Below are 23,838 nucleotides of genomic sequence, written 5' to 3' on the forward strand. Positions count from 1 at the left end.
GGCCGTGGACGTGATCGTAGTAAATTTGTGCCCCGTGAAAATTTTAACCATGACAAACAACAAAATGTTTTCCAAAAGAGGGAAAATAACTACGATCAAAAAAATGGAGAAAAGAAAGTTTATGAAGAAAAATGCTACCGGTGTGGTATGGAAGGTCATTGGTCCCATACCTGTCGTACGGCCGAACATCTTGTTGACCTCTATCAAGCATCATTGAAAAAGAAAAACAAAGACATTGAGACAAATTTCATTTATCAAAAGAATGACTATGATGATGGTGATGATGCTGATATGACACACCTCGATATTGCTGATTTTTTTGAACATCCTGAAGATGTCAACAAATACTCCATGATTATTTAAATATTTTTATGATGCTTTATCTTTTATGTAATTTTTCTTTATATTGAATATTTATTTTCGCATCTTTATTAATATTTATTTTTGTTTGAAATTTTCTTCCTGAAGAAGAAATGGATGTCAAATATTTAGGATTAAATAATAGTGATGATGACATTTGTCTCATTGATAGTGCTACTACGCACACCATATTGAAAAATAAAAAATATTTTTCTTATTTAAAAATGGGAGAAACAAATATTAATACCATTAGTGGTAGTGCAAAATTGATTGAAGGCTCTGGAAGAGCCACTATATTTCTCCCTGAAGGGACTAAAATTATTGTAAATAATGCACTATTCTCTCCCAAGTCTCGAAGAAACTTATTGAGTTTTAAAGATATTCGCGAAAATGGATATCATATCGAGACAATGACTGAGACAAATGGTGAATTTTTATTAATCACGAGTATCATTTCTAGGCAGAAATACGTATTAGAAAAATTACCTTCTTTTTCTTCTGGGTTATATTATGCACAAAATAGTGCAATTGAAATTCATCACCTAGTAGACCAGAAGTCTACTCATCCCGATAATTTTATGGTTTGGTATGATCGTCTCGGACATCCTGGATCTATAATGATGAGACGAATAATTGAGAATTCACATAGCCACTCATTGAAAAATAAAAAAGTATTAAAAGCCAATGAATTCTCTTGTGTTGCTTGTTCTCAAGGAAAATTAATTATTAGACCATCACAAGTTAAAGTTGGAACTGAAACCCCTACATTTCTAAAACGAATTCATGGTGATATATGTGGACCTGTAGATCCACCATGTGGACCATTTCGATATTTTATGGTGCTAATTGATGCATCAACTAGATGGTCACATGTATGTTTATTATCTACTCGCAACCTAGCGTTTGCGAGATTGCTTGCTCAAATAATTAAATTGCGAGCACAATTTCCAAATTATCCAATAAAGAAAATTCGTCTAGATAATGCTGGTGAATATTCGTCACATGCTTTTGACCATTATTGTATGTCCATTGGAATAACTGTTGAACACCCTGTAGCTTATATTCACACACAAAATGGTCTAGCTGAATCACTTATTAAACGGCTACAATTAATTGCTAGACCATTGTTGATGAGGTCTATGCTTCCTTCATCTGCTTGGGGACATGCTATTTTACATGCAGCAACACTTGTGAGAATTAGGCTGACAAATTATCACACTTATTCTCCCCTACAATTAACTTTTGGTTATGAGCCAAATATTTCTCATTTACGAATATTTGGTTGTGCGGTGTATGTCTCAATTACACCGCTCCAACGTTGTAAATTGGGGCCACAAAAAAGATTGGGAATATATGTCAGTTATGAATCACCTTCAATTATTAAGTATATGGAACCATTGACAGGTGATTTATTTACTGCGAGATTTGCAGATTGTCATTTTGATGAATCATATTTTCCGATATTAGGGGGAGATAAAAATCAACCGAAAAAAGAAATCACTTGGAAAATATCATTGAATTTTCTTGATTCTCGTACTAAAGAATGTGAATTAGAAGTTCAAAGGGTTATACATTTGCAAATCAATTACCGGATGCATTTAATGACTCCAAAAGAGTTACTAAATCACATATTCCTGCCGAAATGCTCCGATTAAAATTGATGTCCCTGAAGGATAAATCACAAGTGCTAATGAGTCTAAAGCACACTTGAAACGTGGGAGACCTCTTAGATCCAAAGATAAAAATTTTCGAAAGAAAAGAGGAGTAGATGAATCAACAATTAGTAACAAAATTCAACCTTCTGAAGAGGTCGCTCTTAAAGAGCCAATTTTTGAAGAGAATGAAATTATAGAAAATTCATAAAATTTTGTCACTTCAAAAAAAAGTTGGAACCGAAAAAAAATAATTATTGATAATATTTTCGCATATAATGTAGCACTTGATATTATGGCAAAGGACAAGGATCATGAGCCTAGATCGGTTGATGAATGTCGAGGTAGAAATGATTGGTCAAAATGGAAAGATGCGATCTAATCTGAATTGGACTAACTGGCTAAAAGAAAAGTTTTTAGACCTGTAGTCCAAACACCTAAAGGTGTAAAACTAGTAGGATATAAATGGATATTTGTGAGAAAAAGAAATGAGAAAAATAAAATTGTGAGATATAAAGCAAGACTTGTAGATCAAGAATTTTCACAAAGGTCTGAATTTGATTATAATGAAACGTATTCACCTGTAGTGGATGCTATTACATTTAGATATCTTGTGAGTTTTGCAGTACATGAAAAATTAGATATGCGTCTAATGGACGTCGTTACTGCATATTTATATGGGAATCTTAAAAATGATATTTGTATGAGAATCCCCGAAAGATTCAACATGCCTGAAGCATGCAAATCAAATCCTAAAAATATTTATTCTATTAAATTACAAAGGTCTCTGTATGGATTCAAACAATCTGGACGTATGTGGTATAACCGCCTCAATGAATGTCTGACAAAAGAAAGTTATACCAATGATCCAATATGTCCATGTGTTTTTATCAAGAAAAATGGATCAAATTTTGTGATAATTGCTGTATATGTTGATGATCTAAATTTGATTGGAACTCCTAAAGAGATTCAAAATAGTGTTGAATATTTGAAGAAAGAATTTGAGATCAAAGATTTTGGAAAAACAAAATTCTGTCTTGATTTACAAATTGACCATTTGAAAGGTGGAATTTTTGTCCACCAAACTGCTTATACCCGGAAGGTATTAAAGCGATTTTACATGGACAAAACACATACATTGAGTACCCCAATGGTTGTCCGATCATTAGATCCTAATAAGGATCCTTTTAGACCATGAGAGGAAAATGAAGAGATACTTGATCCTGAAGTACCATATCTCAGTGCAATTGATGCACTAATGTATCTTGCTAATTGTACAAGACCTGATATATCATTTGCAGTAAATTTATTAGCAAGATTTAGTTCCTCGCCCACAAGACGACATTGGAATAGTATTAAACATATTTTTCATTATCTCCAAGGAACAATAGGTCTTGGTTTATTTTATTCAAATAAATCCAAACATGAATTGGTTGGTTATGCTGATGCTGGGTATTTATTCGACCCGCATAAAGCAAGATCTCAAACTGGTTATTTATTTACATATGGAGGCACAGCTATTTCTTGGTGATCTACAAAGCAATCACTAGCCGCCACTTCATCGAATCATGCTGAAATAATAGCAATTCATGAAGTTAGTCGAGAATGTATTTGGTTAAAATCAATGATCCACTATATTCAGAAAAATTGTGGGTTATCCTCCAGAAAAGAAAATTCTCCAACTATATTATATGAAGATAATGCAGCTTGTATAGCTCAATTGAAAGGAGGATATATTAAAGGAGATAGGACGAAACACATTTCACCAAAATTTTTTTTTACTCATGATTTGCAAAAGAATGGTGAAATTGATGTGCAACAAATCCGATCAAATAATAATCTGGCCGATTTATTTACCAAGGCATTACCAACTGCGATATTTGAGAAATTGGTGAAGAGTATTGGAATGCGACGATTAAAAGATCTCAAATGACGTTTGCATCAGGGGGGAGAAATTATTACACAAGAATAGTGTACTCTTTTTCCTTCACTAGGGTTTTTGATCCCACTGGATTTTTCCCTAGTAAGGTTTTAACGAGACATATTTTTTGTGTAATGGACATCCAAGGGGGAGTGTTATGAAATAACAAAAAATGTAGATGTCCTTTTGTATTTTCAAGGGGATTAATTCATGATTTTATGGCTATATTATGTATAGACGTTATAATTCATAAATCTATTCATGTAGTGGAGAAACTGTTTCATAGATTTCTTTATATTATTGTAGTAGTGGATGTTTAATAGGATTTATGTACCTTTAATCTTGTAGTGCCTATATATAGAGGTACATTAAGACCCTTTGGGAGTACTTTTGTATCTTGTTGAAATATAAGGATATCATTCTCCCTTTTTCTACTCCTTTCTCTAATACTTCTTCAATTCCTATTGTAGTATTTCATTTTATTAGTTTTATAACACTTGACAAGTTTATAGTTAGTTTTAAACAAATAAAATTGCTCCAAAATAAAATTATACAGCTCAATTGTTTTATGTTAAATGCAATCCTAATATTATCATAGGGTTTTATTTGTTTATTGGGCATATCATATTGATCAAGGTTCAACTTGTTTGGACAGCTATTTTTTGCCGGAAAATTGCATCGTTTTCCATGATCACATTTCCCTATTACCTTTTTTCCTCACATATATCAAATCGCTATAGTATTTTTTCTACAAAAAATTCTAAAAAATGCAATCCAAACACAACTTAACCATGTAGTTTGTCCGAACCACCAAAAAATATCTTGATATATTTGGGTTAGATATTTTCTCATCCATTTTCCAGTTGTTACCTCCTAAACCAGATCTAGAGATGGCAGTACGTGCCAAATTCCAGTGGGCTATCCAAACCTAAAGAAACTTTGGGCAAGATGAATATTCTAATTTTAAGATTGGATTTGAAATTGGACTAATCCAATTTATACCCATCAATTGATGGAAATTCTTGGGAAGCTCTCTTCTTTGTGTTTTATGCAGCAACTGCAATTGGTGAAGTTTTCAGAGGATGAGCAATATTTGGAAGCAGAATACAAAAAAGAATAGAATATAAGTGTTTCGTGTAACTTTGGTTCAAAATCCAGTCTAGCTTCTTGTTAGTTTGTTGCCATTGTATGGACAGTAATATAGTTCGAAATTAGTGTCTTCTTCTACGCTCCAATCTTTTTGCTGTTTACCTTTCTATTTTTCTCAATGAGAAGATGAGAGCATTGGTATTAATTTTCATGTGGTTATCTAATCAACATTGAGGTTCATATTCAGTCTAAAGAATTTTTGATCTATGCTAGAAGTAAATGAATAAACTTTGGCCCTGTTTGGAAGGCAAGTTTTTTACTTAATTTATCTTCTACAAGTATTTTAACAACTTTAGTTATAATAATTTCAAAAAATTCCTGAAAATTTTTAAGCCACACATTTCAAATTACTTAAAAAACACACAAAAAAATTTTCATGTCCACCTTTGTTCTTCATCCCCCCTCACCTCAACCCACCACTTGCCGGCCAGTCCACCTTTTTTTTCTCTCTCTTTTCCCTTTCCCTTTCCCTTCTTCCCCTCTCCCTCCCTCTCCCCTACCACCTCTCTCTCCCCCCTCTTCTTCCCCCACCACCCTCCCCCTCCCCCACCACCCTCCCCCTCCCTCTCTACCTGATCTGGTTGCGAGACTAGATCACAAGCGCGATCTAGTTGTGCGACTAGATCGTGCCAGTGGGAAGAGGAAGGGAAGGAGAGGGGAAGAGGGAGAGGGAGAGAGAGAAAAGCAAAAAAAAATGTTGTTGCTGCTATTGGTTCTAGCGGAGGAAGGAGAGAGGGGAGTGGGAGGCTGGCGGTAGGAAGGGCAAAGATGAAGAAAGGAAAGAAAAGGAAAAGGAAAGAAACAAAAAGAAAAAGAAAGAAACAAAAAGAAAAGAAGAAAAAAGTTTTTCATCTTAAAAATTTTTTTCTACAAATTTTACAGTAAAGCTTTAAACAAACACCGAAAAACTCATTTCTCAAACAGGGCTTTGTTGTTGTTACTGAAGATATGTGGAATTAAGCAAGGCCAAGTGGTTAGAAATTCTTTTGTCCTCAAATTCTGTTCTTCTTTCTCTTATATATTGCAAGGGAAAGATTAAGATAGTAATTCTGGATTGAGTTTCAAATTAGACCATCTGGTTAACTAGGCAAAATGATTCTACAAATTTGTTGGCCGCTAAGTGAAATAAAATAAGGAAATTGTGTTATTTTTTATTTGTTCAGGCTAAAGCATTTCTTTATAACAATAAATATAGTCTTTTTAAGCTTTTATAGGACTTAGTTTTTCCTTAACTAAATTTAGCAATATTGGAATCAGAGATTAAAAATATATGCATAGAAAATAAATCAATAAAATTTCAAAAAAAAAAGAATTCTAAAAAATATAAATTCACAATAAGACCAAAAGAAATTTAATAAATAAAAATATTAAAGTTATAAAAAAATAAAAAGAATTAAAGAAAAAAATACAGGAAATAGATTTAGGTATTAGATGAGATCAATCTAAACCCATCCCAAAATGATCTCCCCAAATTAGTTCCAAAATATATATGTATAAGATTGGACCTAAATTCATATTATTAAGTCCCATCTAAAATTCAAGTAGATTCTGTCCATTCCGCCCATTTTGCCATTTCTAACGAGGCCATATCCCTATTTGACACGTGTAATTACTGCTATACATTTTACCCTAGTTCCATCTATCATGTAGCTATTTCCTCTATTAAATTAAAAAGTTCCTAATTTCTATTAAGTTATCAAAAACGTTTAACAATCTTTTAGCTTTTTCCTTTTTTCCTTTTCGATTCACAGCAATATTTTACCCGCTTTTGAATCAAATTATATATTATCTAAAGCTATCACGGTGAATACAATTTCTCCATAAAAGAAAGGAAATTAAAAAAAAAAGGAGAGTGAACGCCACACTCTAACAAAGTGAGTTGGACTTCGAACTTCGACGTTCCTTTTGGTCACTGCTTCCCCCACCCACCCAGAACTGCATGGCGGTTCAGTCTGACACTCAGTCACCAGAAAACCCCCAACTGTAAGGTGCAGAAAAACCACCTCATTCATCCTACGCACCCCCGGTCATTATAGCGATTCCGGTGTCTATTTATGGTTCACACCACTCTATCTCATCAACAACCTCCATTTTTGTCCCTTCCCGAAAAACTGCATATCGTTTCCTTTTTCCCATAAAATACAACCCCCTAAACCCAAACCCCTCTCCTCTCTCTCTCTCTCTCTCTCTCTCTCTCTCTCTCTCTCTCCAAGCATTTTTCTCTAATATGTAGTGGTCTTCTCTCTCTCTCTCTCTCTCTCTTTCTTTGATTTTTCCTCTTTTTGTTTTTCCATTAATCACATTCTAACCCACAATTTAACAGTCTATATGCGTTACATTAGTGTGTTGTAATGGATTTTGGAATCCTATTTGGTCCTGACTCTTCTCCTTTTTTTTATTTTTATTTTTTGGGATTTGGGTTCAGGCTTGATTGCTGATGTTCCTGAGTGGGGACGACAACTGATTGCAAGCTTCAGCATTGTTAGTAAGGATCACTGTGGTTTAACCTCTTTTGCTTGTTCCGATTTTTCTTGATTTTTTTCTGGTTTGAGACTAAGATTTTTCCACAAGGGTTTATTTCGAATTTTTTCCGATTCTGAACAAAAAATGTAGAATAGAAGTGAAGAAAAGACGGAAAACGGGAAATCATACTAATCATTTTCTTTTTTTTTTTTTTGGGGGTACAAGTAGTAGTCGTCAAAATTAGTGCTTACTTTTTTTTTTTTTTTGCTTTTATTATTTGGGTGAAGAACTTGTTGATGGGAAAGTTATTCTGACATGACGGGTCGTATCTGATTGAAATGGGTACCTGTTTTCTACTTTGGGTGGGGCCCATTGGAGAAGATTGTTGTGGATCCCAGGATTAACTTGAACTTCGGTGTTGACGTTATTTTGTTTCTCCTTTGAACTTTTCTGCTGGGATTTTTGTGGCATTTGATTTTTTTTCTTTTTTAGTGTTGTTGAGAAGTTGATACGTATTTGCTTCCAGTGTTGAATAAATGATGTTGTTGCTGACTGCTGAGAGCCTTTTTTTTTTTTTCAGTTTACAGGTCCAGGTAGTTTACAGAGTACATGAAGAGTAAAGACCATATTTACAACATTGTCCCCTGAACTCTGTCTCATTGTCCATATTCTCCTCTTGAAATATATTGACATTTTGACTCGACTCCTCAATTCTGTATAATGTTGAAAAATTAGGGGAGCTTTGTCTAAATTTTAGGTTTAAATGATTTTACCTAATGTTTAGTGCACATAACTTTTGCCTGGGTCTTGATTTGATTGCGACAGCAACCCTGATAGGACATGTCTTTCACCTTTGAAGTCCAATTTCCCTTCTTAATTTTCCCACTTAATTTGTATTAAGAGGTTCTATATGTGAGTGAGTGTATATGGTCGGCACATAATGTCTTTTAGTTTAATCCTAGTGAAAGAGAGGGGTGTTATTTTTGGTACAAAGATAACAGTTTGTCATTTTTGGACGTTATTGAAAGTACGCATTTTATAAGTTTTGAAGGCAAAGTTAACTTTATAGTTTTTAGTGTGGTGATTATATTTTCTTAATGTTTCTTTAAGCAATATCCAGAGTTGTTGGCATTTTGAGCTGAGATTAAATTTGATTAAACCAGGTTTCTCAGCTTAATTTCTGGAGCCAGTAAAATTGGGGGAAGACTTGTGTCAATTAATAAGTAGAAAGTAAATGTGACATAAGTTAAAAAAAAAACTACAAAAGCTTTCAAGGATGTGCTGTTATATTAAGCGGAATTGCATGTGTTATTTGAGAACATACTAACTTGAAGCTTTTTTCCTGTTACTGATAATTTTGTTGTTTTTGCTCTGTGCATTCTGGACTAAACTACCTTAGTGCTGGTACTTTGACAATGGACTGTTAAAATCAACTTATAGTTCTAATTGTTCTAAAATTTTGTGTGTTCTGTGTTCCAAATAAAAATCAGGTAACATGAATTGTGAAGAAGAAAACTGTTACTGTGCTTTAACCAACTTGCTTTCAAGTAACAAAACTACTTTCCATTATTTTCATATTTAAATAACTGGAGTATCATGTCCATGTCATGCAGTTATATTGACCTTAGACATCACGGATACATGTAAATTTTATGCCGGAAATGTGTCTTTTGTGTTAAGTTTCTTTGGCTTCCTAATGTTGTCTACAAATATCTATTGCATCACAGAAAAAGCTAGATGATTAAGAAGACAAGGCATAGGAAGCATGGTCAAGAAAGATATAATTTCAAAAGTTAGACCGATCCTAGTTATGGACATCTTAATGGAAGGGACTACCTCACTATGCCCTTAGTCTTTCCCTTTTTAAGACATGTTTTGGACACATTAACAATATTTGAAGTCACTTTTCTTTTTCTTGTCCTTTGTCCTGGACCTTTGTGTTTGTTTTAATTTTTATCATTTCTCTTAATTAGATATATTGCCGATGCAATTTGTTCTATTACTGATGAAATAAATGAAGACTTTGATTTTCATGCCATCCAAGATCAATTGCTAGACATTAATTGAATTGTATGCGCACGGATTTGGTCTGACTGGTTGTTTTTACTATTGAATATGTTTGAACTAAATTTGGTAGATAAAAACAAATTTGGATCCACTTGGATAGGAGATTGTAGCACTTTTTTGTGATGTGATGTATGTGAGATAAGAAAGATGGTTGGAAATTGTGTTTATGATACAAGTAGAACAAAATTTGGATTTTTTTGTTTTTTGGCAAATCTTGCTACCCAAACGGACCCTTTCTTCTTGCTTGCATGTTCCTGCTGCGAAAGAATCTTAGCCTAATCATTGTGCACTAGACCATCTTATCTATCAGGTGATGAAGTGTCTTGGACTCTTGGTCGAAAGTTATGTAACATCTTTTAAAATTATTTTAGCTGTGATTTTGGTGATCAATAGAAGTATCTTGGTTGAAAGTCATTTAACATCTTTTATGAGCATTTTAGTTGTGATTTGTTTCACTTTTTGTTTCTCAACTATTTATTCAAGACTTACGTGCCACACAACTACTTTGACAGTTCTTACGTATGCCGAACTTTCTGGAGTTAAAAGAGGAAGAGGCTCTTGAATTTAGTTGGGGTCACAAAAGGTGTCTTGGTGGCACTTACAATGGTGTCCAGTTTTATGATTCATTCACTTATGATGGCATCAACTACTCTCTTTATGATTGTGTCTACATGTGGGCTGATGATCAACGTGAACCTTACATTGGTAAGCTTGTTAAAATATGGGAGACGGCAAGCCACAAAAAGAAAGTGAAAGTTGTGTGGTTTTTCCGTCCCATTGAGATAGCACATTGGTTAGGAGATATCAAGCCACTCAAGACTGAGATATTCTTAGCTACTGGGGAGGGAAAAGGCCTTTTCAATCTCAATCCTTTGGTAAGTACTTTCGTTGCTTCCTTTTGTTATCTATTTGATTTATATTGTCATATGATGCAATGTTTTGTCAACAATTAGAACGCCATCCTTGAAGGATTGCCTTTTTTTTTTTAGAAAACTTTTGTCATATGATGCAATGCCTTGTCAACAATGAAATGTCATCCTTGAAGGATTTTTTGTTCTTTTGCATTTACTTGCAGTGTAAAGTTAGGCATCAAAATGCATTGATCTGTAATTTAAGGTGTATATGATGGGGTAAATTGATTTAGTGGAGGATCCACTTAATATTGGATTTAAATTGTTATTCTGTTCGAATAACAAAAGAATTAAAGCAGGTTTTGAAATCACTTGTTTTAAAACCACTGTAGACTGGCAAATACAGCTTCTGATTAGTAATCTGAAGGATGATTATTGTTAAAATCAATTATTGATAACGAGATGTAAGCCAAATATGGCTGCTGAAGCCTTTATGCTTGTCATGGAGGATTTGGAATCCATAATGAATCAAACCATTGAATTTTTGGGCACCATCAATTTGAAACTTTTTTTTTTTTTCAAATTTTTTGAACTATGTTCAAGTAATTGGTGACAAAGTCTTCCGTGCTGAAAGATGTCATGCCAACAATATTGGATGCTACATAAAGAAATCTGTGAATCAACTTAAAAGGTTCAAGTGGAAGTTAGTATATCATTGATAGAAAATGCTGGAGTTGACAAATCGAGACCATAATCGCAAGAGTTCTAATGAAATTTCCCTCTGTATACGCTGACATATCTTGGTGGATTGTTTATATACCACTTGAGAGAAAGGAGTGTAGGAGTGATAAAAGTTGCTGCTTTCATCTAACCCTTTGGCATCTCATGAAATATGAATGAGCAACTCGGACTTGTGCTCCCTGTTATTCATCAGTAACTGTCTATTGTTGCTAACCATGACTTTTTTTAAAAAAATTAGAACACATGAGATGCTCTTCATAAGTGATTTGGTTAAACTGGGAGGCTTTGGGTGGCAAACTTGAAGCTTTTGGTTTCATGCCAGGAGAGATGTTTTGCTTCTTTTCTCTGGCGTAGAAGTATAGGTTGCTCTTAAGATATTATGAAATCCTACTTCAATGCAAATAGTCAATGCTTACTTGTCTTTTCTTTGTTTTGAAAAATTTACTTTTCTGATTATCAGAAATTGCTTTCTCCAGTCGAAACTTTTCTGCAGTGACCATAATTTTATCAGAATGTCATTGTCTCAGACTCTTAAGAAGGATCATTTTGCTTGAGCTATTCTTCATCTAAAGTTATGGCATAATTGGATCCTTTACTTCAGGAAGCAATTTCTGGGAAGTGCAAAGTTGTTTGTGTGTCAAAAGACCCAAGAAATGCTCAACCAACGGAAGACGATTTGAGGAATGCTGATTACATATTTTACCGTACTTTCGATGTGGGAAGCTGCAAGGTGTCGACTGCTTTTGCTGACCAAGTTGCTGGCATTGAAGGTTACAATAATTCCTAGTGTTGTTTAGTTTCTGGTCGTTTAAATTGTTTGCATCTAGCATTATGTGCACTTTTGCATGGCCTGTTATTTTATTTTATTTTTTTTCCTTTTTGCCCTTTATTTGTTTAACATGAACTTTGTTTTCTTGAGATTTCTATAGCAGTGCCATCTGCATTTAGCAAGCCCAGAGCTATGCTATTTGATTATTGTAGTTCTTTTGCATGATCCCTTGACTTGATGGGATTATCGGTATCTTTGTTTTCTCTCTTTTCGTGTGTCTTATACTTTGAGAATCTTGCTATTTGATCAATAACTCAGGAAGAGTGTTGTCATCATCTACTTGAGTTATCATCAAACATTTTAACTAATTGAGTTGCTATAAAATTTCCTAGTATCTACATGTCTTTCTGGTTGTTTCCATATAAATTTGTATCGGTAGAAATAATTCTGGCGCTCAAAATCTTTTGACTTATTGTAATAACCCTGCAGTGAAGCATTACTTCAATTCAAGAAAGGTTCAAAAGTCAATCCTTGATACTGAAAATGTAGCAAATTTTCCTGTGAAGGATGGGACACCTGCTAGAGTTAAAACGAAGTTTTCAGATACTTCTGCATCTACTGATGTGCCTGAGATTCAGGCACAGAAGAGGAGGAAAGTTGAAGGCTCTTTAGGTAGCTGTCCTAGAGTTTTTTTTTTTTTTTTACTCTTCCCTGTCTATTAAATGAATTATGGGTCTAGAATGGACACCTAGTATCATGTTGAAGTCGTATGATCCAAAGATGAAGCTACAGGTGCTGAAAATCTACACTGATCATCAGGGTACAAGGAAAAATTGGATGTCAAGGATCCTTTCGGGAAGAATATAAGTATGTCGAAAGGAGTTAATATCAATGACAAAGCTAGCAAGGACCCTCACCAACTTGGACAAAACAAAGGCATGAAGAGCGATAGCCAAGTTATGGAAGTAACAAGCAGGCTGGATACGGTAAACACTTGCCTAAAAGGGACTATAATCTCCTAAGCTTGTGTAGTAAAGAAACTAATCTTATCTCCATGTTGTGATTCACAGAAGTTATCTAAATTCGTAACTTTTCTTGCTTTAGTTGATTGACATTTCTCATTATCCTCATACCTCATGTGATTTTCATAAATATTTTAATGTTTTGATTTTTTTTTTTCCTGTTAGAAGGTTTTGATCTAAAGATTGAAATAGAGAGAACTTGACATCTAAAGACTGAATTCCACATGTATATGTAGAATATAATGTGGTGCAGGCTAAGCACATTGGGTTCTCTGCCATGGCACCATCCATATTTAGCTTAACCCAATTAAGTTTGGGGGCATCTAGTTTTTGAAAATGTGCTGATTGAGAATTTGAGATGCCAAGTGCCAAGCTTACATCGATCTGTAGGTTCTGTAGAAAATGGTTTATACATGATATCACATTTAGGTTAAACTTTTCTTAATTTGAGTGGAGTGGGATATTTGTGATATATTGCTAGTGAAATAGTGAAGAAAAAGGAGTTTCTTTTTGACTACTATTTTTATAATGTTGCATCTCTCTGAGTAGCTATGAAGCCTAAAATAAATCAAATGTCTTATTGGTTGATATCTTATGAAGTTGATTTTTTAGTTTGTTTTATCTTATTTATTTGTTGGGTATCAGTTAGACAAGCACTGGCATTATATATATCCTCAGCATTATGTTTTATGTTTCAGAATTCAAATTTATAGAACCAACAGGCAGATCACCTTATCTTACATAGATTTTTTAAACTACCCTTTCTTTAACTCTAATAGTCGATTTTTGAATGCATTGTACACAAGTGGATTGTAGTATTTCACTGTTTGTCATCAGGGAAAGTGTTCAGCATTTTGAATAATCTAGATTTATTTTTGTACTACAAAAAAAGGCAATAGGTGTCAGGTACTCTCTGGATAGTAATGTGCTCCTAAACAGTGTATGACGTAAAAGTGTAGAAAGTAAGTTCAGGTCTAATTTGTATTCAATAGAAAGGCATGGTACATACATAATACTCTGAAGCAAATGGATGTTAAGTTATTTTTACTAGGTAAGCTGAAAGAAATTGATTTATTAACTCACAAAATCTTGCATGAAAGTTTTTCATCAAATTTAGGATGGAAAAACTTTGAGGCCATATTTATTTTTTTGGTTTTTCCTGTCTACATGTCGAGATTGGATTTTAAATGTACTAGCTACTTAGAAACAATGTTTAGGTAGGAAGCTGCATCCTGATCTTCAAAAATCTTAGTGGATCAGGGGTTACAACATGGAAGGGTGATCAGCAAGGTAGGAAGTTCTTGTTTTCATGAGAGTTTAGGTATTTTTGTTTACTAATTTTCGTACAATTAGAAAGGAAAAAAAAATAAAAAGATAACTAATAAATTTGCTCATGCTCCATATGGCTTTTTTTTTCCTTGGAATATTCCAGAACTCCAAAGAAATTTTCCATTAAAATGAGACGTTGAAAGAAAGATTTAGTGTGACCATCAACAGGGACCTATACAGCTGGAATTGTTAGATTGACCACTTTTCTACCTGAACTAGAGGCCAAGACCATTGAATCCACGTGAGGAATGGACTAAAGAGACGCACTGGAACTTATCAAATTTGAAGATGCTGATAGGGCAATGGTTAGGGCTGCAGTCCTGACCTTCAAAGTTGCAGTCTTAGATAATAATGCATCTGGGATTGATTAATGATGGTAGACTATAATGTTATTGCAGATTTGAATTTGATGATCTTGTGCTCCTGCCCTTGGATAAATGAAAAATATAAAAGTGATTTGTTCACCTCTAGATTACAAGACCACCAGGCAGGAGGAGTAGGATTTGTAAATGGAAGTACAAATCGTCCTTTCTGTGTGCTTGTTGGCAAACTTGACTTCTTACTATGGGACAACTATGCACAAAAACATGTTACATCAATGTGATTGATATTTGGATATTATAGTTATACATTCAGATTTGTTACTGGTCAGGCGTGGCCAAAATATCTTTAAACATGTTTGTATAGAACTATATCAACTTTGTTCTATAGCAGTATTTATGATGTAGATTAGTCTTTGCCCTACCTTTATTTATTTGGTGAGTGCATAAAGGCTTCTTGAAATGGGGGTTGGGGTTTAAAGATGTGAACGTAGAACTTTCTTTGCTTTTTATGTTTTTTTCCTTGCTCCTGTTTTCCTTGGTTGATTTGAGCTGATTACAGGCATCTTTTCCATCTATAGACAAATCTTGTTAATTATAATAAGGTGGGATGCTTGGGAATGATACATCTATTTCGTGCTTGCAGGATTCAAGCAAATGGTTCAAGATCCAAGTGAGTACCTTTTGCGTTTATGGCTATAAGTGTCTTTGTTGTAAGGGACAAAATAAGTTATGTTTGAGATTATTTCATTTGGAAGTCGGTATTACCTGTTCAAGTTTCCGAGGAGATGATAGTTTGAAAATTGTGAAAAGCAATAAATTGGCAAGGTATGCCACTCCTTAATTGTTTATGTAATCTTTTGCCGCCAATTTTCATGTGAACAATTGCATCCTCTACCAAAGTGAGGGATAATATTCCTCATTCATTTTCTGATCTTTGGTATTCAATGTCAATGCGATTCATTTCCTACTCTACAGGAAATGCAGTTGTGTATACACACATTCTCATTCTCTCTCCAACATGCTTATGCAGAATATGAAGCGCCTTTTTACTACACAAAATCTTTTGTCGCACTGTCTCTGTCTCTGTCTATATATATATATATATATATATATATATATATATATATATATATATATATATCCCCTGCAGATGCTTAAGCAGACACCTCCTCTGCCAATGAATGTGTGCCTAATTCTTTTCTCATCTCTATGTGCTAGATTGGATGTAAGTTTGCTTGAGTTGTAATTGGAAGTTCTAAATTTTTCTTATTCTGCCGAACCTTGTTTTTCAATTTCTGTGTTTTCCTATTTTGTGATATGCAAAATGATAGTTTGACACTCCTATTTATCCCTAAATTGACTCCATTTTATGTCCTTCATGCAGTTAGTTTCTGCATAAATTTAATATCCAATCTTGTTTTAGATCCTTTGGAATTGTACTTATTCCTTGCCTTCAGATCTCATAGTTTATTTTCCTAAGATGCTGGCTCTTTTCTTTTCAAAATAATTTTTTCATAGCAAGAGATGCTTGCATGTTTAGAGGATTTGCTATTGTGATGAGAAAATTCTATCTACATTATTTATTGCCGATTGTATTATAGCATTTATCTGTTTCAACCCCACCTTTTTCAGTCTTGGGATGACAGAATGAATGCAGCTCATGAGAAGGGCACACTTGTCTTATTTGAGAATCTGGACCCATCCTATACGTCCACAGAAGTCGAGGTATAATTCTTTTAAGATCATTGAACATGCATTATATAATTTCTATCATTTCGGCAGCTTAACCGAGAACTTATAAGCTTTTAACTGTAATTATTGACTAGTCAAATCACTGTCTTCCAGGATATTGTGTTTCATGTATTCAACCAACAAGTTAGTGCAAAGATGATACAACACAGCCCATTTTCCAGACCAAATTATGGTATGACATATTATCATTTTTAATTTTGGAAAATTCACTTGTTACTAAAGCATAATTTGAGTGCTCATGACGTGCTCTTTTTTTTTTTCATGGTTAATGGACTAACAGGACAAGCATTTGTCATATTCAAAACAAGAGATGCTGCAGATGTTGTCATCTCTCAGCTAAAAAGGAGATGTCTTATGTTGGGTGATCGAAGGTTATTGTTTCCCTTCCACTAGTTAACAATTTCTGCATTGGGTTGACAATATTATTTCCTGTTTCTGTCATATTTCTATCATCACCTTTTGTACGATATTTATTCTGCTCTCAAAACAGATTTAGTTATGTGAACTTGAAAAGAATGAAGAGGTACCATAGTTATTAATCACAGAAGTGGAAAAAATAGACTAGACTGCCATGGGTTATTACTCACAAAAGTGGAATTGAAAATATCAAACACTTAAAGATGGATCTGATTTTCTGATACTTCACTGGGAGATTAAGATTTTCTTTAATTTCATGGATTTTAGTTTTGGTGATTCAGTTTTTGCTTGTTGCTATAGACCTGTTGTGGGTCGTCGAGCAAAACCGACAGATCCTCGTAATCCACCAAAGTTTTTTGGCCATATTTCTATTCCCAAACTTCGGTTACAGAAGCAGCATGAAGATATGGTAATTCGATTCTTTGTCAATTCCCAAATTCTCAGAGATATATATATTTGTGTGCCATGTACTGACCTTTTGCACGATACCACCTCCCCAATTCTGGCTCTCTTTCTTGGTGCTCAAAGAGAAATGCAGTTTCAACACCACATTACTCTCAGAGCAATACCGTTGAATTTGATATGGCCATGGAATGGTGTTCACTCTATGGAAGATCAAAACTATGGTGGGAAACTTTGCATCAGGTGCAACTAACTTCTCTGAAAATTTTTCTTATTGTTTGTAGCTTTATGTTAGTATTCTGCAACATTTACCATTATTAGTGCCTCTGCATTATCTTCAATTGAAGGTGAATCTTTCTTATTTCCAGGAACAAGCAAAGGAGACTGAAGCTCTAAGAAACGAGATCAAGATTCATCATCCCAACGAGCAAGGGTACCTAGTGTTTCCATTAAGTTTTTACAACTTTTTACTTCTTAAGGGACAATTATTACCCTTTCCAGGTTCTATTTATCAGATTTTGATTGCCATGCATTTATCTGGTTCATGTATTGCAGTAGCATTAATGACACGTGCATTAAACGTTGCAGGTAGATTTGTTTCAGCTACCGTATATAGGGAAGCATACATGGGTGTACCTTTTTTTTGCACAGTTTATGAGGTTACACCCACCCATAGAGTTGGTCACATAGTTCAGGCTTTAGGAAGCAAAGTTATATACAAGTGCTTAGAAGATGTACCTATTTTTGGTCATGTAGATGGGGCTGCATCTATGCATATAATTTCGAGCAAATATACATAGCTCTATCTTCAGGAAGCAACTATAACTTTTTTGCACATGCTGTATATGTGACGACTCCACCTCCTCTAGGGCGTAGCCCAGGATTTAGAAGCTGTCTATCTGGCTCTTGCTAGGACTCGTTCACAAATCTCAATAGCAAAACAATAATATATACACACACACATTAACCTCAATTGTCCATTCGAAAGATTCAACAACAGATTCAAAAGCTTCAATATATATATATATATATATATATATATATATATATATATGTATGTATATATATATAAAGACACAACAAAAGATTCAACTGTGTATCTCCTACTTTCTCAGATTCACACTCTCAAGTTCTCGCCCTCTGTAAAGAAAACAAACTGGTGAGGTGAGTTTTCGTCCAATAAGATTCGAAAAAAACATACAATCAAAGTGGTAAGATAAAAATCACATGAATAAAAATCTCAAAGCGAAGAAAGTGAACGATAACAAGACAAGTTCTAAACATTTCAAATAAACAAATAGCACTTTCATGTACAAGGACAGTTTGTTCACACGAACAAATTTAGTGGTAGTTTATCGAGGATTCGTTGACATTCCGTTAACCTTAGAAATGTAGTAATAATATCCTATAGATCACTGTTTAATTCTAGTTTCTGTCCACCGATCATTCACCTATCGGATCCAAACACCATATGTAAAACAATAGAAGGGAAAATATTCAAATATATTGAAACCAGTATAATAAATGGTAAACACCATCCATGGTTGGTTAATCTACTCAACCAAATCTTTACTGGTTCAATTTGACCAACTAACTAATGGGGTTTGGGATCCAAAGCACTAAGTATAATTGATGGGATATCATATTCAAACGACTTTTAAGTCATGCAAATGAACGCCATTTTATTTGTAAACAATGTTACAGTAATTTAATCAAGTTAGAGTAAGTGCGATAAAGTATGCATTCGTCCAACCAAAATCAATTCAAGGAAGTTTAGCATTTCACTAGTATTCAATCAATCAACGATCAAATCAAGATAGCGTTTCAAGTATTCAACAATTTCATCAAGATAACATGTTAATCAAGCAACAAGTCCTAACATGCAATTGAAACACTCACCAACTTATCACGATCTTTCCACTTCAATCACATGTTTTCCCTCTTGGTCACTCTCGAGTCTTGTGATCATATAGTACATCAACAATCTATCTCCAAACCACTTTAAATGAGAAAATGTGAGTTTCAAAGCCCCCACTTTAGAAATTACACAAATCGTCAGTTTAACCTTTAACATAGCTTCCAAAATCACAAAGTTTTCTTACTCAAATCAAGGGAAAAAATCACGTGCATGTTAGATCAATGTTTCAAACATAATGTGGAGCAATTTGAGGCTATTTACTACATTCACCAAAGCTAAAAATTTTACACATAGCTTGAGAAGAAGTGAAATCTTCCATAAAAGTCTTTCCTTTAAGCTTATAGAGTATCGTATATCAAGTAGACACAAGAATAAGAGAAGTAAGATAGGTTTTCTAGCAAATTTATCTTCTTTCCCACAAAACCTAAGATAGGAAAAATAAAGTACTCAAGGATTTTTTCTTCCAAGAACTCCCTTCCAAATTTGCTTCAAAGGTTGAAGGAGTGAGGTACATTTTTCCTCTTTTGTTTTCTCACAAATTTGGACAAAAAAGTCAAGGTTAGAATTTGTTTTCTCTCACTCTTTCTTTCTCCCTAAATTTTGGCCAGCCCTAGCAAAAAAAGAGAGAAATTTTTGATGAAATGGAAGCTTGGTTGTGAAAAGAAATAGTCTTGATTTTGGTAAAATTTAGGTGGATGGTTGACAAATGACAAGAAAGCAAATAATGTCTATCTAATTCACCCCAAATATGTCTCTTTCTCCAATTGTCTCTTAACACCTCTTTTCCATAAAATCTTTTTTGCTCAAAACTCCCTCTTTTCCACTAAAATTATTGCACACACCGTACTAGTTGGTTACATTTGTATAACGCACTATGAAACTCAACATGCAAACAAGTTGAATGAGGTAATAGGATACAAAATCATTACTCAACCATTAAATCAATCAAGAATTCAAGACAAGAAAGTTAAAATACAAGATATGAAAATAATTTTCAGGTTTTCACAATATATATATTATGCAAATTTGTTCTCAAATTTCTTGGGAGAAAGCTCTACCTTTGCAATTTAGTGTGGTAGTTTCTGACTAACCACTTCTAATTGCATATTGTCTCTGCATTCATTCTGTTACAGTTATTGTATATCTTTGTTCATTTGGAGAAGGGTGTTATTCCGTTTGGAACTCACACTTGTATGCTATGTTTTTAAATTAGCTGGTCCGATCGGTTGAATCGGTAGTTGGCTATGTAACAGTCCCACCTTCCCTTAAGGCATACCCCAAAAGTTAGTAGACTGCCTGCCCAACTCTCATCAAAACTAACTAATCCAAAATTCTTAATAGGCACAAAAATGAACTACATAACTTTAAAACACCGCAACCCAAAATTATATGCAATGGAGTCATTAACAATTCAATCTTAAAGTACAAGTCAAAGTATTCAATCTTATACTAATACATATGAGGTTTTGATACGAATCTCGTTGGTGAGAAGATTCGCGACCCAAGATCACTTGTTAGATTTGACTTCAAACGCAAGCAACAGTAGCAGCGGAAACTCTACGACCCCTCTAACCCCCGTGACTACGAACTTGTTGATATTATCTCAACCCATAATCAAACGAATTAGCAAACCTCAGGCAAGTGTAGAAGGCGCCACAATTCAAGTGTGGTTCTTGAATTGATAAGCCAAACAAGAACACTAGAGTAAAACTCTAAGTTGTTCAAGGGTTGCTCGAAAGCTCTGGAGAAAATTCTCTCAAGTATTTTTTTTGATAAAAGTGTCTACCCTTAAATTATCAAAGCTTGGCTATTTATAGCCTTACAAAGAAGCAAACCTAATCTAAGTTGGAAACAATGCAAGTTTCCTTATTCGATTTGACAACTAAACTAATGACTCACTAATCATAGTTAGGGCTAACTAATGGACAGCTTATAATTGACCCAATGAAGGCTTTAAGCTGGCCCAACATAACCCAATAAAAGCTAATTAACCAACTTAAGTAATAGTGAGCCTAGACTCTATAAATCGGATCCAACTCAACATGAGGTCTTGGACCGAACTTATTCCTACCAAATAAAATAGAAATCTGAAAAATAAACTACTAAACTATTACTAAAAGATTTATTCTCTTGCAGCCTGAAACGCGGCCCATATTTCGTATCATTCCCCTCCTCTTGAAAAAGATTTGTCCTCAAATCGTGGTTGGAAATGAATGGTACTAACAAGAGTTGGCAGGATGAAACCTCAAATCTCCACATATTGGCTCTCTTAGAATGAATGATACTTGCATACGTCATGATTATTATAATTTGGTGCACATGTCTCTTGGTCAGCTTGAAAATGCTCACAATCAGCCATGGAAAACTCAAGGCTTTACTCCAACGACTCCTCGAAGATAACGCATATAGCTTTGGTTCCATGATGCAAGGTAAAATGTATGGTACATTGGCAGCAAGCTCACATCTTCTTGGATCCTCCATAATGCAACTGACAAACTGAAGAACACTTTGAACATGATCGACTTCATTAGATTAATCAGCACTTGGGACACTTGTTGCAAAGTGGTAAGGAGGCAAAGGACAAAATTCAAGTGCAAGGACTCCCTTTGAAACTTCATTACTCCTCCCAACAAGCAAAGCAGGCTCATGGGTGAAGTTGTATATCAATGGATAGTAAAGGGATACAACACTTAAGATGCAAACTCCATGAAAATTCTGATATTAGCCAATGTATATAGGGATAGAACATGCCATGATCAATTCAATCTCTCCTTGCTTAACCTGTATAAAAGAAGAAAAGCTAAACATAACAAAGGTAAGTTCGTTAGAAAAATAAGCCCTCGCATTATTTCCCAAAGTCAACGCACTTTTTCCCTTGTCTTCCTTCTCAACTAGCTCAAGACAACTAACTTGTGCAGATGGGACTTCAAGGTTTCCAATCTCAAGTTCATTGCTAGCATTCGTAGATATTTCTTCAATCAATGGCGGACTAGAAGGAACATCTTTACCACCATTGGTTGACACATGAGTAAGTTGCTCAAAATATGAATTCAGCACTTGGCGAATTTCTCCCATTATAGAGTCAAATAATTCTTTATTCCGGCTTCGGAAATCAGCCTTTGATTCACGAGGCTTTGATTCAATTCGAGAATTCATGACTCGATTGTCACAACACTCCTTAGATGATGCTCGTTTACTTGATGAAGACGTTGGTTTAGATGCTCGATGCAAACTCCTTTGCTCCTCCTCATACTCATTACAAGTATGCTTATATCTTTCATATACGCACAAGGCACGAAAATGATCCATTTCCTCCTGAAGTGGATGAAACTCATGATGTGAATGCTCGGAGATGGAACGCGTGGAACTAGAGTACTTGGAAGTAGTTCGCTTGGAAGCCCTCCTCTTAAGAGGCTCGTTCTCTAAGAATTCTTGATGATATGAATGAGATGCAACTCCACGAGGCATGGTTAAGTGACCTGCAAAATTGGTTAGCAGAGAAGAGAAATTTCTCACAACACACAAGCTCACGTGTATGCACTCGTCACTCATGTTTTCACTCTAATTTGTCCCTCAAGTAGTCCTCACTAAAGATTTTCTCACAGCCCCTTGCAAACCTTGAAGAAAGTAGAATTCTCCAAGTGCTCAAGTGTAGCTCAAAAACAAGTTCACGCTAGAATTTGAGGTTCGTAAGAGTAGAGATTTGCTTGGAAAACAAAATTAAGACACTAAGAATGGAGTGGTAGAATATATTTAAGAATAAAAACTGGAAAAAGAATGGGCACAAAAGCTACAAAAATTAAGAAGGACGCTCAAAAGCTCTAGCCGACGAGGAGGATGGTCCTTTTGCTTTGCTTGATTTTCTTGGGATGTTTACCCCTGTCCTAACCGACTCAAAGCTGAAACTAGAACCTACTTGGACACTTGAAAACACAATAAAGCTGACTGGGACAAATTGAGTGCTAGTGTCGGTTTCTGGTCAGCACAAGGAATGGTATAGTATCGATTTGGAATTGGCAGCTTTGGTTTGTGTGTTTGGGGAGTTTCCTAGAGCTGACTTGGTCGGTTGAGGAAGCCTGTTTGGGTTGTGTTTGTGGTAGGGGCGGTGGATCTGGTTGTTAGATTTTAGGAATCACGAAGTTCCCAATTTAGTGTCCAACAAGGAATTGGAAGGTACTCAGATTTGGGAGTTAGTGGAGATCCGAATCTCACTTGGGAAAAAGTATGCCGTGGACTGCTATGTATCCCAGATTTCTTGCCTTTCTTCCTCCTCTTTATTTATTTATTTTTTTGTTTAAACCCAAATGATGTAACTACCAAACAAATAGCCTAAGAATAACACAAATAATTCCCAGGATTTCCAGAAATTAAAACGGCACAAGAAAGACACCAAAACACTGACGGGCAGAATTTTTTTACAAAGAATAAGACTAGCGGCTGGTTCTATATATATATTCTTGTTTTCTGAGCAAGACCCAATCACAGCAATGGACAGCGAGTCTGAGCAACAATAGACAACAACTAGGCACAAACGTGGTGATACAAATCTGTACTAACGCAAGACACGACGCACACAACCTGGAGATTGCAGACATCAACCGAACAAGCAAGGGAAAAGGATTAGCTACTGGCCTTCTTTTTTTTTTTTTTGATTCACGACTCTGTCATGGAGTATGAGGGAAATACAGAAGTCGTGATCTAG

At 34.8% G+C, this 23,838-nt stretch overlaps 1 protein-coding gene across 7 annotated transcripts; it reads left to right on the forward strand.

Moving 5' to 3' along the window:
- Positions 1-6,941: 6,941 nt before the first annotated feature.
- LOC113732559 (protein ANTI-SILENCING 1) lies at positions 6,942-18,191 on the forward strand. 7 transcript variants are annotated; one of them, XM_027258408.2, is made up of 14 exons: positions 6,942-7,070; positions 7,508-7,567; positions 10,125-10,487; positions 11,806-11,974; positions 12,463-12,645; positions 12,793-12,959; positions 15,291-15,317; positions 16,280-16,372; positions 16,493-16,571; positions 16,680-16,770; positions 17,117-17,225; positions 17,345-17,461; positions 17,587-17,651; positions 17,807-18,033. In XM_027258408.2, the coding sequence occupies exons 3-14, from the start codon at positions 10,134-10,136 to the stop codon at positions 17,808-17,810; spliced, it is 1,458 nt and encodes a 485-aa protein (XP_027114209.2). In that variant the 5' UTR covers positions 6,942-7,070; positions 7,508-7,567; positions 10,125-10,133; the 3' UTR covers positions 17,811-18,033. The 7 variants fall into 7 exon arrangements, with proteins under 7 accessions (XP_027114209.2, XP_027114204.2, XP_027114205.2 ...); XM_027258403.2 differs by having other exon boundaries at positions 17,587-18,191; XM_027258404.2 differs by having other exon boundaries at positions 7,508-7,563; positions 17,587-18,191.
- Positions 18,192-23,838: the final 5,647 nt, after the last annotated feature.

The sequence above is a fragment of the Coffea arabica genome, chromosome 2c, assembly GCF_036785885.1.
Source record: "Coffea arabica cultivar ET-39 chromosome 2c, Coffea Arabica ET-39 HiFi, whole genome shotgun sequence".
NCBI lineage: Eukaryota > Viridiplantae > Streptophyta > Magnoliopsida > Gentianales > Rubiaceae > Coffea > Coffea arabica.

Coding starts and splice junctions, on each gene's coding strand:
- LOC113732559 (XM_027258403.2), top strand. CDS start 10,134: ATGCCGAACTTTCTGGAGTTAAAAGAGGAAGAGGCTCTTGAATTTAGT. Junction 12,646..12,792: donor GAAAGTTGAAGGCTCTTTAG/GTAGCTGTCCTA, acceptor ACTGATCATCAG/GGTACAAGGAAAAATTGGAT. Junction 15,318..16,279: donor GCAAATGGTTCAAGATCCAA/GTGAGTACCTTT, acceptor CACCTTTTTCAG/TCTTGGGATGACAGAATGAA.